At 45.1% G+C, this 14177-nt stretch overlaps 1 protein-coding gene across 2 annotated transcripts in view; it reads left to right on the top strand.

Moving 5' to 3' along the window:
- Mtmr7 (myotubularin related protein 7) overlaps positions 1-14177 on the top strand; it is an 86896-nt gene that overhangs the window by 42080 nt on the left and 30639 nt on the right. For both annotated transcript variants that reach the window (XM_021169676.2, XM_085844006.1), the window contains 3 exons: positions 940-1097; positions 7557-7685; positions 12505-12639. In XM_021169676.2, the coding sequence (XP_021025335.1) occupies positions 940-1097; positions 7557-7685; positions 12505-12639 (422 nt within the window). The remainder of the gene's footprint in view (positions 1-939; positions 1098-7556; positions 7686-12504; positions 12640-14177) is intronic.

A 14177-nucleotide genomic window follows, 5' to 3' on the forward strand; every position in this document is an offset into this window, starting at 1 on the left:
TTCCTCCTCCTCATCAAGAGTTAAGGCTTGAACTTCCAATACAGTAGCCACTGGCCACAGAACTGTCCCTGATAAGCTAACTGTCCCTAATACAACTACATGTGAAGTCCCAAAAGCCAGAACAAAATGTGTATTTTGTACTATATTTTATACTATATACAAGTTAAAGTAACCGTATTAGCTATAGTGGATTAAAATACTACTAAATTAATTTCAGTTTCCTTTTAATTTTTAATGTGGAAACAGGAAGTTTTGTAATGACGGTGTGGGCGACATGATATTTCTGTCGGGCGTTGTGCTGAATTGTATACTTCCCTTATAAGGCAAGGCCAGAAAAAAAAGAGCCAAGTGCTAGGTTTTACTGGGAAAAGGGAAACCGTGAGGCTGGCAATGCTGCTGAAGGAAGGCTTTCCTGGTCCATCCCTCAGTTCCCGCTCCAGGGCTCCAGGCCCAGGCTGCTGCTGTGCATTATAAACTGGTTTTATTAATTACTCCTATAAATAACTTAAGAGCAATACAATTATATGTAGTTGTTAAAAATAGACGTTTTTAATGGAAACATGTGACAAAATCCACACCTTTTGTAGCTATTTTGTTTCTGCTTTCTTAATATTGTAAGCATCAGACCTGTATCTCTTAGAACCCATTCCAAATCCAGACATGATAGATGTCTGATGAATTCCTACATTCTTAATTATTTTTATGCTCCATGCTTTATTTTAGAAACTGCCAGCAAGGAGACACTGTGGGAAGGAGGCTTCCTCCGAGTCGCATGCAGCTGCCTCCAGGCCTTCTTGTCATTGCCCGGTGCCCTTGTCCCCATGCTGCGGTGGGAGGCTGGGATGGTGAACTCCATCCAGCTGGGACAGAATGGTTTTGGGGCAGATGGGTTCTGGCTTTGCCCTGGCTTGACTTGGCTGTCCTCTCTTTCTCTTGCAGTGAAGTACGAGGAGCTATACTGCTTTTCCTTCAATCCCAAGCTGGATAAGGAAGAACGGGAGCAGGGCTGGTTGCTGGTTGACCTTAGTGAAGAATACAAGCGAATGGGCCTCCCTGATAATTATTGGCAGCTCAGCGATGTGAATAGAGACTACAGAGTGAGTGGTGCCATTTTAATGGAGTACAAACACTTAACTTCTCATGAGGTTACCAAGTCAGTTAGCATGGAATAGCCTTTATCTCTTCTAGATTTTGTAGCTCTTTGTAGATGGAGTCTGACTGTCCCCACATCTTTCACTGTGCTGGTCCCTGCCCCCTCCAGGACTGGGGACTGAACCCAGGCTCTTATGCATGCCACATGAGTAATCTGCCACTGTAGCTATATCCCCAGCCCATTCTGCCCTTCTCTTCCAATTGCACCTAGAATGAATCCCTCAAGACTGTCCCTCCATACTCCTCCTCTTAAGGGGTGAGCATTTGTGAACTCCAGACCGTCCAGTGCAGACTTTGTGGCCAACAGTTGATGAGAGAGCTGGCTGGGACCTCATTCTCCCATCACATCTTTTTATAGCACAGGGGACGATTAGTGTGGAAATCTGAGGGCCCTGATGGCAATTTGGCACCAGCCTCTTGATATGCTCACTGTATTCTCAATTGGTACATAAGGTCACCAAGAGGCTCCCTAGAGGGATATGAAAAAAAAAAAAATGTGCCTGTACTCCCAGGAAGGAGTGCCAAGTGAACCTCTTGTTCTCTCCAGTGAGGAGTTCACAAGTCAGAACTAATTCCTAGTGCTCCAGGGACTTAGCAAGAACAGGGAGATGGAGACTAGGGTGGCGGGGAGAGATGGCAATTCTTCCGGTTTAACCCTGGAGTGTGTTTGTGGGTTTGTGTGCTGAGGCGCAAGCCCAGGATTCTGTGCGTGTCATGCCAATGGCGTACCACTGAGATGTGCTCCAAGCCCACTCTTCTGTCTTATTTGCCTTCCTTCCTTCACAGTTACATACTTTGACGGCCTCTCTTCTTATTTAAATAGTGCCCATGTTTAGTGGCCATTCATAGTGACATTGAGTCTCCTCTTAACATTCCTGTACCTTTGTTTCACAAGATTTATATTTATAGATACTTAAGTATATTTATAGATACTGTTATTGTTCATGTAGCTATTATGAATACATCCCAGCATGTTTTCTGACCTTCAGAACTTTTGATTTATGATTTTTTTTTTTTTGAGATAGTCTCAGGTAGTTCTGGCTGAACTCAAACTCACAGTTTAAGGATGGCTTTCAACTCCTGGTCCTCCTGCCGCTTCATATAAAGTGCTAGGGCATAGAGCATGCTTCCATACCTGACTTGGGGGGCGCTGGACATTGAACCCAGAACTTCTTACATGCCAGGGGAGCACTCTGCCCTCTGAGCTACATCCCAGTTCTAATCATTTATTTTAATCATGATCTCTGCTTTTATATGTTGCTAATCGTTGTCTAAATTTGACACTGTGTAAGATCTACAGCTAACATTTTTACACATTATGATTGTTATAGTTTGATACTAAACCTTACCCTAAAGTCAGGTGGGTTTTCACTATTATCCAGAGTATCTCAGAGATACAGATTATTTGAGATACAGTTGGTTCCTTATGATAATATAAAACTTCCTTGTAATTATGCATGAACTCAATTACAATACCTAACATAATCTTCATGAAGTGCTGGGCTAGTATAATTAGCCTGATTGCCCTCCTGCTAAAGTCAACGTTTGCACCAAGTGTTTTAGCGGACAGATGAGAGAGTGAAGGGGATTCTGACTTTTATAAAGGAAGTCGGATGTCTTTGTTTTTCAACTGTACAACTGCCCTTGAACAAGGAAGAAGAGAGAGTGAAGCACAGCCACTGAATGATACTTTCTCGATGCTGCTGCCTGCTGCTTTGATGACTTTCCCCCTTAGAATTAACCACAAATGTGACTCATTTGTGCATAGTAACCGGAGCCCTGCATCACCCAGGCTGAAAGCTGTGTGTCACTTGCCATTTCTTTTCCAGAGAAACTCCCAGCACAGTAAGCCTGGCCCTTTCCAGACTGCTGTGACAGAAGAGGTGAAAACCTCGGGGATTTTCTGACTTGAGAAATGTCAGAGGAATATCTTTAATTTACTGCCAGTCTAGAAATAGAACAACCCTTATCTTACATAGTAAGTTCTGACTCATCATCCACTGAGGACATTTCATCTCAACCCGCTTCCTGTGAATCTTGACTTTGAGACTTAGAAAAATAGGTATTTTCTCCTCTTGCTTTATGAGTTATTTTACACTTTGCACAAGTCCTTTCAAGTGGGTGGAGTGGGAAGAACTTGCGAGTCAACACAGAAGATGTCAGCTGAGTGTGAGCAGCCTGCAGCCGGTTTGTCATGGTCATCTCTGTTGTCCATGAAGCACCTTTGACACTCACTTGATGGCTGCCTAAGTCTGTAAGCCCAGACTTCATTTTATATACAACCCTGAAGTTACCTCTCTTTAGATCAAGTGATTGGTGTCTGTTACAGGGTAAACTTTTAGGCTAGGGATGTATCTCTGTGGTAGAGACCTACCAGCATGCAGAGGCCCAGGTTCAGTCCCTGGACACTGGGGGGAAAGTTGGTCTTCCTTGTAATGTAAGTTAAAATATGATCTAAGCCTCATATTTAATTAGACTTGTTTTAAATTTAATCATATTTTTAAATTTAACTAAATTAGAACTTCAGTTCCCTACAGCTAAATCTTAACATGTTATATGATATTTTATTAATTACTTTGCTCATAACTTCATTTGTCAAGCATTTCTTGAAGCAAGTTCTAGGATCCAAATATTTAAAAGGTGTGTCTGTGTTGATGTTTCTCAATTCCCAATAAGTTACCCCAGGTCTGACTCAGACTCTTTGGATAGCATCTTGGATGGCTACCAACTGTGTAGGTAAATACACTTTACTGGAAGGGTATATACCCAGGTCAGCAGAGAGCAGTTCTGAGAATGTGACCATCTCTGCTACTCATTTCTGCCCCAGGCCTAACAGTAAGAAATTAAGAACTGAGATAGAAATCTCAGGCCATTCCTGAGGAATTGCAAAACCTGGTAGCGTAAGTTCTGTTGTGTGGTGTATTCTTCATTACCAGAGTTTGAACTAGTTATAAAGGGACAGCAGCGAGGTTTGGCATCTTCCTCGTTTTTCAGTGTGCAGGTCAGTAGAATTCAGTATGTCACATTGCTGTGCCATTTAACTCCAGAACTTGCCTTACAAAGCTGACACTTTGTGCCCATCGAACAGTAATTCTCTCTCCTCGGTGGTTAGCATTCAGCTTCTGGTATCTATGGATTAGAATTTTAGATACTGCATATAAATGGAACCATGCAATGTTATCCCTTTATGTGGCTTTTACTGCAGAATTTAGTTCGATTTTTCAGGGTGGCTAATGTCCCTATGTAAATAGAAAACATTCTGCTCCTTGGTAGGCTGATGGATTTGGGGACCTGTTACTTTCTCAGCTAGCAGAAACAGTGCCTCCTCTGGTGAGGATGTCTGAATACCTCTTTGCAAGTCTGCTTCACCTCCTGGTGATTTCCCCAGAGTGAGGTCTCTGGAGTGTGTAGTAAATTGTACTTTACAAGTTGTGACGGGTGTCTGTACTGTCTCTCGCTGTGCTTGTGTCGCTTCAGAGTCTCGCCAGCACACACAGGACAGGGCCCTGGTTTCTCTGAGTCTTTGCCGTTGCCTGTTTTTGGCTTTGCCCTAACGGTGCCCAACCCAACAGTTGGGAGGCGATCTCTCAGTGTAGTTGATTTCATTTCATTGGCAGGTTAGTGGTACTGAGGTCCTTTTCATGTGTGCTGACTTACTCTGAGTGTCCCTGTTTTCAGTTACGCCATTTGCTTTTTTTGACATGAATTTCCTTATGTATTTTGGGTAGTAAACTCATAGGGAACATAGTTGGAAATGTATTCTTCCTACTTAGGGTCACACTCTTTGGTTACATGTGGTTCTGTTACCTGCCTTGAAATCATGTAGCATGAATCCCCAACTGTTCTTTAGAAAAAATGGAATCTCTTGAGAATTCATATTAGTTTTCAGATAAAGTTTTGTATTCCTGAATAAGGGGCCATTGAGGCTTGTGATAGGCTTTGCCCAGGGTCTGTAGGTTGCTTTGGGCAGGGCACTTACTACTATTGAGTCTTCTACTCTAGGAATTCAAGCATCATTCCATTTGTGTCTTCTGGAGAAACTTTTGTAGTGTGTAGGGTAGGACTTAGTTTTCACTCAGGAGCATTGCCTACTTCAAAAGGAGGATAAATTTCATTCTTTAGTTCTGTCTGTATAAAGCTGTTTATCAGAAGTCAAGTTAAATGACACTGTAGGCCTGGGGGTATGATCATCATTGTCATCATCATATTATCAACAGCGTTTTTACAACAGGATTTTACAAGTGCTCCAGCTTCTTAGAAATTCTAGTGGAGGATGTTCAGGGTGCCATATACTTTAGCTTTGACTGATGGGCAATGCGCTGAAGAAGCAGAATTCCCTTAAGAGAATTGTATTCAAGACAGGAGGGTGTGCCAGTCAGCTTGGACACAGCTTCGATGTGGTTGACTGGGCACAGGTAGGGCAGCTTTGGCCTGTACAGTGGCTGAGCCATGAAGGTCACAGTCTCCTCCGGAGAGTGGTAACTCTGGTGTTGTAGAAGGTAGCGACTGTCCTTCACAGTAGTAAGTGAAGAGGGCTGTGTGCAGACATCAGGACAGTCTCTGAGTGGTGCTGTCAGTGCGAAAGCGCGTATGCACTAGATAACTTTCCTTTTCCTAGTCTCATTTCAGCCACGGTATACATAATGCTGTGGCCTGAGCCTCGCTGGACATTTTCTGGCTTTGGGAGACCCACAGAGGGCCTGACGGGGGCTGCAGAATCCTTTACTTTCCTCCTGATTTTCAGAAGCTTAAGTGCAGGATTTTGGGTAGTCTTCTGTTGTTCAGATTATTTCACTTAGCAATAAAACTTTTCAGTTGTTTTCTGTTGCTGTTCTTAGGAAGAGTGTATGTGATTCTCGGTTTACTGAAATCCTCCTTACTTCCTTTAAAAACTGGTTATGCTCAGGACATGGCAGTCTGGTGCAGTGACTACGTGTCTTTGGTCCTTGGGCCAGCAACAGGCGTGGTGCGGGTGTGGGTGTTAATGTTCTAGTAACTTGCTTGCTTAATTGAGACAGACTCCAGGTTGCAATCATGGGGAAGTGCAGTACTCCAATGCCTCATCCTAGCTGTCTGGGTCCAAGTGAGTTGGGCTTTATGCTCTTGGTGAGCAGGATTCTCTGTCAGGGTACCCCAGTCCACAGGAGACTGAAGTTATGCTCTGGACCCGTGGTCATTCCTTTTATGGCCTTTTAATGGCTTCCTCCATGATTTTTAGCAGTCTGGTTAAGGAAGTCATTGGAAGCTGGCAGGGAGGGCGGCATCATGACAGAGCTGTTTGTGGGTTTTTACTCTCTCAGTGTGGTAAGGGTGGGTCGAGATGGCCAAAGATAAAATATCACCCCTGTTGCCACACCCATGTGGATTTTGTTGCTATGACTCCAAAGATGCTTGACTTCCAGGAAATAAGCCGTTGTTTAACGAAGCCCAGGGAACTGTTTGCTATCTGATAGATTGACTGATGGGAATGCCAGACACCCATCAGCCAGCCACTGTTAACCAATGCCAAGTGCTGGCATTTATTTTGGCTCTGGTAGTTTCTAAAGTGCTCCGCCATGGATGTTGTCTGATTTTTTTTTTCCCCCTTCTTCTTATCCACTTCGTAAAATACCATTTCTAAACTGTCAGTTTTGGAGATGAGAAAGGCAAAGCATCCCGTGTAGTCCGGCTTCCTCAAGGTTGGGGAGCCGCAAACTCAACACCGTGTGCTGAATGGCTGACTTCTTAAGCTCCTCTCAAGGTACCAGGGCCTGCTGCAGCAGTTCCTGACAGAAGGGGCAAATCTTTCCCTACCACTTACAAAATCAACGCACTTGAGTCACCGTTAAAGCTGGCACATTATTTGGTAATGGGAGGCATACCATGAAATCCTACCTAGAAATCTTCCTGGGAGAGAACCCGGGAGGACACTTCTCAGCAGAGTGGGACCGGGCAGGCTGGGGAAGTGTGGAAGAAACTTGAGAATACCAGGGGCAGGGGTGTACAAGTGTGCCAGGGACACAGAGGTAACCCAAGGATGTAGCTACCGTGATCACATTTTAGGAGGTTGTCCCCACACGGCTGCCGGTCAGATACAGGCTTCTAACGTGTCTTTGGCCGTTAGGACGCAGATTAGTAAAGGAAGACTCAGTTGTTACTGTCCTTCCCACATAAAGAAAAGGGACAGCGCACAGTCACAGGACACTGGTGGTCGGTTGGTCTTTCCTTTGGAATGACATCACAGAACCAGCATTGCTTCATCTCTCTGGGTGGCCTCAGGTTCCCTCGAAACAGCCTCCCTTGTAACTGGATGAGGAAGGCTAAGATCTGCAGCCTTTAAGTGTGTCGACATGGGATTTCTGGTGGGAAATTGCACGTAGTGTAAAGTGATGCCTCAACATCTCTCTGTTATTTTCTGGTAACAGGTTTGTGACTCTTACCCCACGGAACTGTACGTCCCCAGATCGGCCACGGCACACATCATCGTGGGCAGCTCCAAGTTCCGGAGCAGACGGCGATTTCCTGCCCTTTCCTACTACTGTAAAGAAAGCCATGTATGTCTCAAAGCAGGCCTTGGTTTCACACTTTGCCTTTACGTCTTAGCCTAAATGGGGATTTTTCTAGTGTCCCCTTGTGTCCGTCTGTCTTTGTCTCTTTCATTTTTTTCTTTGTATATTTATTTAAATTCTTAGTGGCACGTGAATACCCTGTGAATGGTGTGAGACAGTCTAGTTCCATGTAGACACTTACTTACCTTCTATATGTATTTGGCAATAAACTGATGGTAGACTCAGACAGTACCCAAGTGTGATCAGCCACATGAATGAAGCCATCCCCTGTGGAGGGGCCTGGCTTTGATCCTGGGATCCTAAAGGAGGCTGTAGTACCAGCCATCACTTCCCCTCTCCTGGCAGCGGATGAGGAGGGATGGCTTGCTGCCACATTTTAAAGGAAAGTTCCGAGAAGCCAGGGCAACATTTCTGCTCACATCCTAGTGACCAGAACTGTGTGTAGCAGGCATGAACATGCAGTCTTGTGGGTAGCCATGCAAGAAACCAAAATTTAAAGCTTTATTTCCAAGGAAGAGAAAAAAACAAATTTGGAGGAAACACAGTGGCCTTTGCCATCTACTATAAAAGTTATTTGACTCAAGTCAGGCAAAAAATGTTTGATTTTTTTTTTTTCATGGTTAATATAGTTTTATATTCAAAACCAAGTGATGCTATGTGTGTGTCATTGTGTGTACATGTGTGTGATTGTGTGTGAGTGAATGTAATTTACCTACAGTCAAGGTGGAGCAGCAGCTGTCAGACCATACAGGAAGCTTCTAAAAATATTTTTGAGTAAGGCAGCTTCACCACCAGGCAGCACACAGCCTTCTTTCTGTGTTGTCTTCTTCAATAGAAAATACTCACTTGGTGGTGAGTTCTGTCCTTTGAAAGGATGCATTTTCTTTTCCACTTTTTCCTGTGTTATTCAACTCCAAATATGTTTGAGGCCACACAGGAATGGAAGCAAAGGACGTTGTGACTCCCTCCCCCCCTTTTTTTAAATTAATTAATTTATTTATTTATTATATGTAAGTACACTGTAGCTGACTTCAGACACACCAGAAGAGGGAGTCAGATCTCATTATGGATGGTTGTGAGCCACCATGTGGTTGCTGGGATTTGAACTAAGGACCTTTGGAAGAGCAGTCGGGTGCTCTTACCTGCTGAGCCATCTCACCAGCCCCCGTGACTCCCCCTTTTTAAAGATAGGATTAGTAAGGTTATGAGATTCCATGTTGTTATACTTTAAGCTGGGAGGCCAGTAACATTCAGACTTTGTAGTTCATTGATAGGTGAGATAGGGTTGGGATTTAGATGAGGGGAGAGGATCGCTTCTCCTTTCAGCAGTAGGATGGAGGGCGGGGTGTATTTAAACAGTGAGCCCAGGCGCTATGCTACTTCCTTTTCAGAGAAAAGTGAACTGTTCTTTGTTGGTATGAATATTATTAAGGGCAGAGGTGTAGTACGTCAGACTGGATCGGATCTGCAGGAGGTAGACCTCAGAGGCGGGCCTCGCTCTAACATTCTTCATGATGCGTTTTGGATCTGAGGGTGAACTCGTCCTGCAACTGGATATATTGCAGCGTCAGTGGTCCTCTGCAACGAGCTTTCGCTGTTCTTGCATAGGTATCACATAGACGTGTTTCCAAGCATCTCTTTGTCATGTTGTCACTCTGGAGACACGGGCTCTGTGACACATCTCTGTACAGTCTGGTTGCGGGTGGAATAGTAGTCACTCTTGTGTTTTTATAATGATATTTGGAATGCAGCATCGTGTCCAGATGTCTGAGTGCTTCTGGGCGAGGGCTTGTCCTTAAGGAAGTACCACGGCTGAGTGTGGACTGCTGTGGCTGAGGGGAAGTAGGGTGAGGTGGCTTGTTGGCTTCCCATGCTCTCATCGCTCACACACCCCATCTGCTGGATAATGGACCATGAGGTTGGCCTGGGAACAGTGGAAGAGGAGGCTCTGGGAGTCAGGCCTTGCAGTATCATGACAGGGGAGGCCATCCTGTTCCTGCAGGAGGTTTGCTGATGTGTGGTGACTGCAGGCTGGTGGGGAACTGAGGCCCCATACTTAAGTGAGCAGAACACTTATGTGATGTAGATGCTTGCGTCAAGCTTACACAACAACCAGGGGCTTCTTGGTTTTACCAGGTGTCAGGGTACCCCGTAATATTAATTTTAAGCCAGTTGTTGTATGTGGGCCTTGTGGAGCCGTTCCGCCCCCTCCCTTAACTCCCTCTGATGCCAAACCGCTTTATAGGTCATGGTTAGAGACTTTCACTTACGAATAGCATTCTGGGTATGGTTTTTACTGAGAGTCACTTCATCCTTTGTTCTCTGTTACTGTGCTAGCATTTTTAAAAGTCACTTTACTTTAAATTGTGTCCAACATGGTCTCCTAGCTTCACATCATGAATTTCCAGTGGGGCAGGGGCAGGGGGCTTGGACTCATAGATGATTTCTAGTCTGTTAAGACTCATTTTCCGAAGCAGTACGGCTTTCTCACCTTCTGCTTCTGCCTGCCTGCCTGCCTGCCTGTCTCAGATGCGGCTTGCCTTCCATTCCCCTGTCACTGCCCTGCTGAACTGTGACCCTGGCCGTAGGCTCCAGTTTCCTAGAACCATGACAGTGATCACCAGTCTGCAGCTGAGCTGTCTGGATTCCTCGGGAGTTGTCAGACTCCCCATTCCACAGTTCTTGGTCTCTTGAGTTAGAGAGGAGCCGAATGTGGTAGAGATTTTTCAGGAGACAGAGGCAGTCAGAGCTCTGTGACTTCCAGGCTCATGAGGTTTATAAAGTAAGTTCTAGGCCAGCCATAGGTCTGTAGTGAGCCTCTGTCTCAAAATTAAAACAACAACAGCAACAACAACAAAGAGACTGAGAAAAATCCAAACAAACAAAACATCCCACCTCCTCCAAGACAGCATTGAGGTGTGTGTGTGTGTGTGTGTGTGTGTGTATGTGTGTATTGTTTTTCCTAGAGAAAACATGCTAAGGCCAAGTTTCTGGATTTGCTTATTGTTGTTATAAAACAACACCATATACTGAACACAATCAGCAGCCTGGGGGAAGTTTATTTGGCTTACAGGTTACAATTCATCATTGGGGGAACCTGGAGTTAAGAACTGAGACATGACCCATAGAGGAAAGCTATTTAGCAGCTAGTATTTCCTGCTGCCCGTCACTTTTTCATGCAGTCCAGGAACACCAGACCAGGGATGGCACCACACACAATGGTCTGAGTTCTCCTACATTAACTGTTAATCAAGAAAATGCCTCATTGACATGCCCACAGGACAGTCTCTTGGAGGAGGTTCCTCACTTGAGATTCCCTCTTCCCAGACATGTCTAGGTCTCTGTCAAGTTGACAGAAGCTAACCAGCATGAGAAGGCAGGGAAGCTGAGTTTGAAGTCAGGGCTGATTCCCTTTTGTGGTGAAAGATGTCTGTCTGTGTGCAAGACCCTGAGCAAGCGATGGCATGGCGAGACTATCGGGGGTTCTTCCTTCCAGGTCCTAGAGAATGCTTCCACGACCCTCGTTACACTTCCACTCAGCAGGTCATACAGTAAATGATGCTAGGTTTTATTCACAGGTTGTAAACATGTGAATTAAATGGCAGCAGTGCTATTTTAAAAAGAACAGGGGGATAAAATCACAGCACAGGAAAGAGAAAAAAAGGCTGATAGCTCAGGCCAACTTATAAGCTCTGACACCCACGCTTACAGAACTGGTGTAGATTTGCTTAGTCATCACGCATCTTATCAAGAGGCTTATCTGTACTTTAACTGTTAGACACTGAACCCACAAACATACTTCCCCATGAATGCAAGCTTGAAGCTGAGTGTTTATCTCCCCTCACTTATACGTGGCTGGTCTATATATTATCCAACAGAGCAGCATCAAGCTGTCCATGCCGTCTGTGGGGATGGCTCCTAGAGTTCCCCTAGACACCAGTGTCTCTGCATGGGCTCGTCCCTCACCTAAAGTGGTAATGTTTGCATGCACTCTGCTCACACCCTCCTTCATACTGTACATCGGCTCCTGATTGTTTCAGATGCCCAACCAAGGTAAATACTTGCTATGGTGGGATATTTAGGGAAAGGTGACAGAAAGTTGATTCAGAGTCAGTCCTTTTAGTTGAATACTTTTGACCCGTGGTTGTTTAGAGCTATAGCTGACTAAACCCACAGGCGTAGGACCCGGTGACTGGAAAGAGAGACGGAAAGATGTTTGTATGGTGTTGGAAACGAGGGTCAGGGAAATGGTGGGGCGTGCTGAGATGGGGTCTAAAGAGACCCCTTGTTTCTAAACATCCCTACTGAGCAAACCTAGCAGTAGCCTGGGCTTTTATTACTGTGAAAATGTGACCTTTAGATTTGATTTGGGTACTCATGATTCTTTTAAATAGACTAGTATATTAAAAAAAAAAAAGACAACAAGCACTAAATAAGCACTAAAATCGTTTCCCTCGTCTTTCCACTAATAGTGCCTTGTAAGTTTCAGGAAAGCGATTACTCTGCTTTCAGCAGTGAAAAACACTATTACTATAAAGGAAAGTAGGTTGCTTAAAAAGTTTTAAATTCAAGATATGGATCCTACTTAAACATTTCCACACATCCCTAATACCTTTCACAGAAAGCTTACCCAGGTAGCAAGCTCTTCAGCTTGGGTGAAAAGTAAACCTATCTTGATTTCCATAAAATCCAATCCCATTTTCCCATGTTGGTGTGGAGTGCAGGCTAACCAAAGGCACCTCTTCCTGGCGATGCTCCCACAGTGTCTCTGACAGTTCTGTGTTGCTGTGGCCTCTCCCCGCAGGCCTCCATCTGCAGGAGCAGCCAGCCCCTTTCCGGCTTCAGCGCTCGGTGCCTGGAGGATGAGCAGATGCTCCAAGCCATCAGGAAAGCCAATCCTGGAAGTGACTTCATTTATGTCGTGGACACGAGGCCTAAAGTAAGTGTCACCATTTTCATACGTGTCTCTGCAGCCCTGAGCCCTGAGGCCGGAAGGAACCAAAGCTTGACTGGTAACAACCCTTTGCCTTATCTGTAGAGGGTTGTTCCTGGTCTGATCAGACCATGGGGGCACCAAAGGGCTGCTCTCTGCTGCATCTCAGCTCCTGAAGGGGCTGAATGTGCTGAGTAAATTTTTGTTTCCAGTTTTGAACGTTGTGCTGGTCACACGGTAAATGGCTTAGTGTTTAGGTTTATAAGTAGTTTGGCATGTGGATTAAATGTCAGCGGTGCTATTCAAAACAGGTTACAAGGGAATAAAAGTATGACAAAGGGAAAATAGCTTAGTTGGTCAAGTCAGTTTAAAATGAAAGCCATTAAGAGTAAGTGCTTAGCGGCATAGTCAGTGGTAGATGTTTATAGACATAGTCTTCACATCATACATAATGGGTCCTGACTTTCTAGTAAGCTTTCATTGCACAACATAGATCACATCTCTGATCCAGGGGTGAAGGACTGGTAGAAGGTCTGCAATTGAAAGATGTCACAGATGAACTTCTGCTGTTGTCTTTCAGTTTCTGCCTCTCTCTGAATCAGGCGCAGACCGCTTTCTTCCAACCCTGACTGCCCTCCTCCCCGTGCCCTGTATCTTTTGTGTACGGTAGAGCTGTTCTGTATTTTCTGATAAGTTATGTGCTTCTCAGAGGACATTTTGCAGACAAACTCAGGCTTCAGGGCTTTACTGAGTGGAGACTGGAAATCCTTTTCCTACCCTACTTTTCCAGCTTTAAACAGGGATAAACAGATTGACCTCCTAAGAGCCAGTGATCCAAGTTAGGTCCCTGTAGTGTAAGTCCTTATTAGAACGTGGCAGCCGCAGGGCCAGGCCTTGTCTGTATTTAAAGCCACCTTGTTAGTCCTAAGGATTCCGTTTGAAGGGCATATTTAGTGCTCACTCTGTTTACTGTTAAGTGGCAAGAAGTTGACCCTGACCCAGGAGATAAAGAAAGCTGGGTGCTCTCTTCTCAGGTGCAAAGATGTGGCTTGTAAAAACTGCTTCAAGCTTCGTGTTCCCCTCTCTCCCCCCTCTTCTCTCTCCCTCTTTTCTCTGTCTCCCTCTCCCTCTTTTCTTCCATCCCTCCCTTCCTCCCTCCCTCTCTCCCTGTCTTCCCTTCCTTCCTTTCCTTTCTTTTTTTTTTCCATGACCACGTTGGTTGATCCCACCCCGCAGGTGTGGTCGTTTTCCTAGGCCACCAGGAAAGTATGCAGATGTTTGCCGCAGAAGGGTTGCATGGCGACATGCAGGTTGTCCTCAGTCCTTGCCTTCTGCATCCAGCTTTATTTCCTAGTATAATAAAAAAAAGACAAGGGCTTGGGAGGCAGCTCCCAGGGTCCTGACCCTTGGTCCCTGAGCGGGGTTAAGTCCGCCACCCACCCAGATGAAAGCCTTCTGAATTGTTTGTTCACTGACGGGACAGTGACGGGCCGCAGAGGCAGTGGAAGCCTCAAGTATGTACTGAGAAAAGTCTCCCTGGTCTC

The sequence above is a fragment of the Mus caroli genome, unplaced genomic scaffold, assembly GCF_978045245.1.
Source record: "Mus caroli unplaced genomic scaffold, Mus_caroli_1 scaffold_10, whole genome shotgun sequence".
In the NCBI taxonomy this organism is placed as follows: Eukaryota; Metazoa; Chordata; class Mammalia; order Rodentia; family Muridae; genus Mus; species Mus caroli.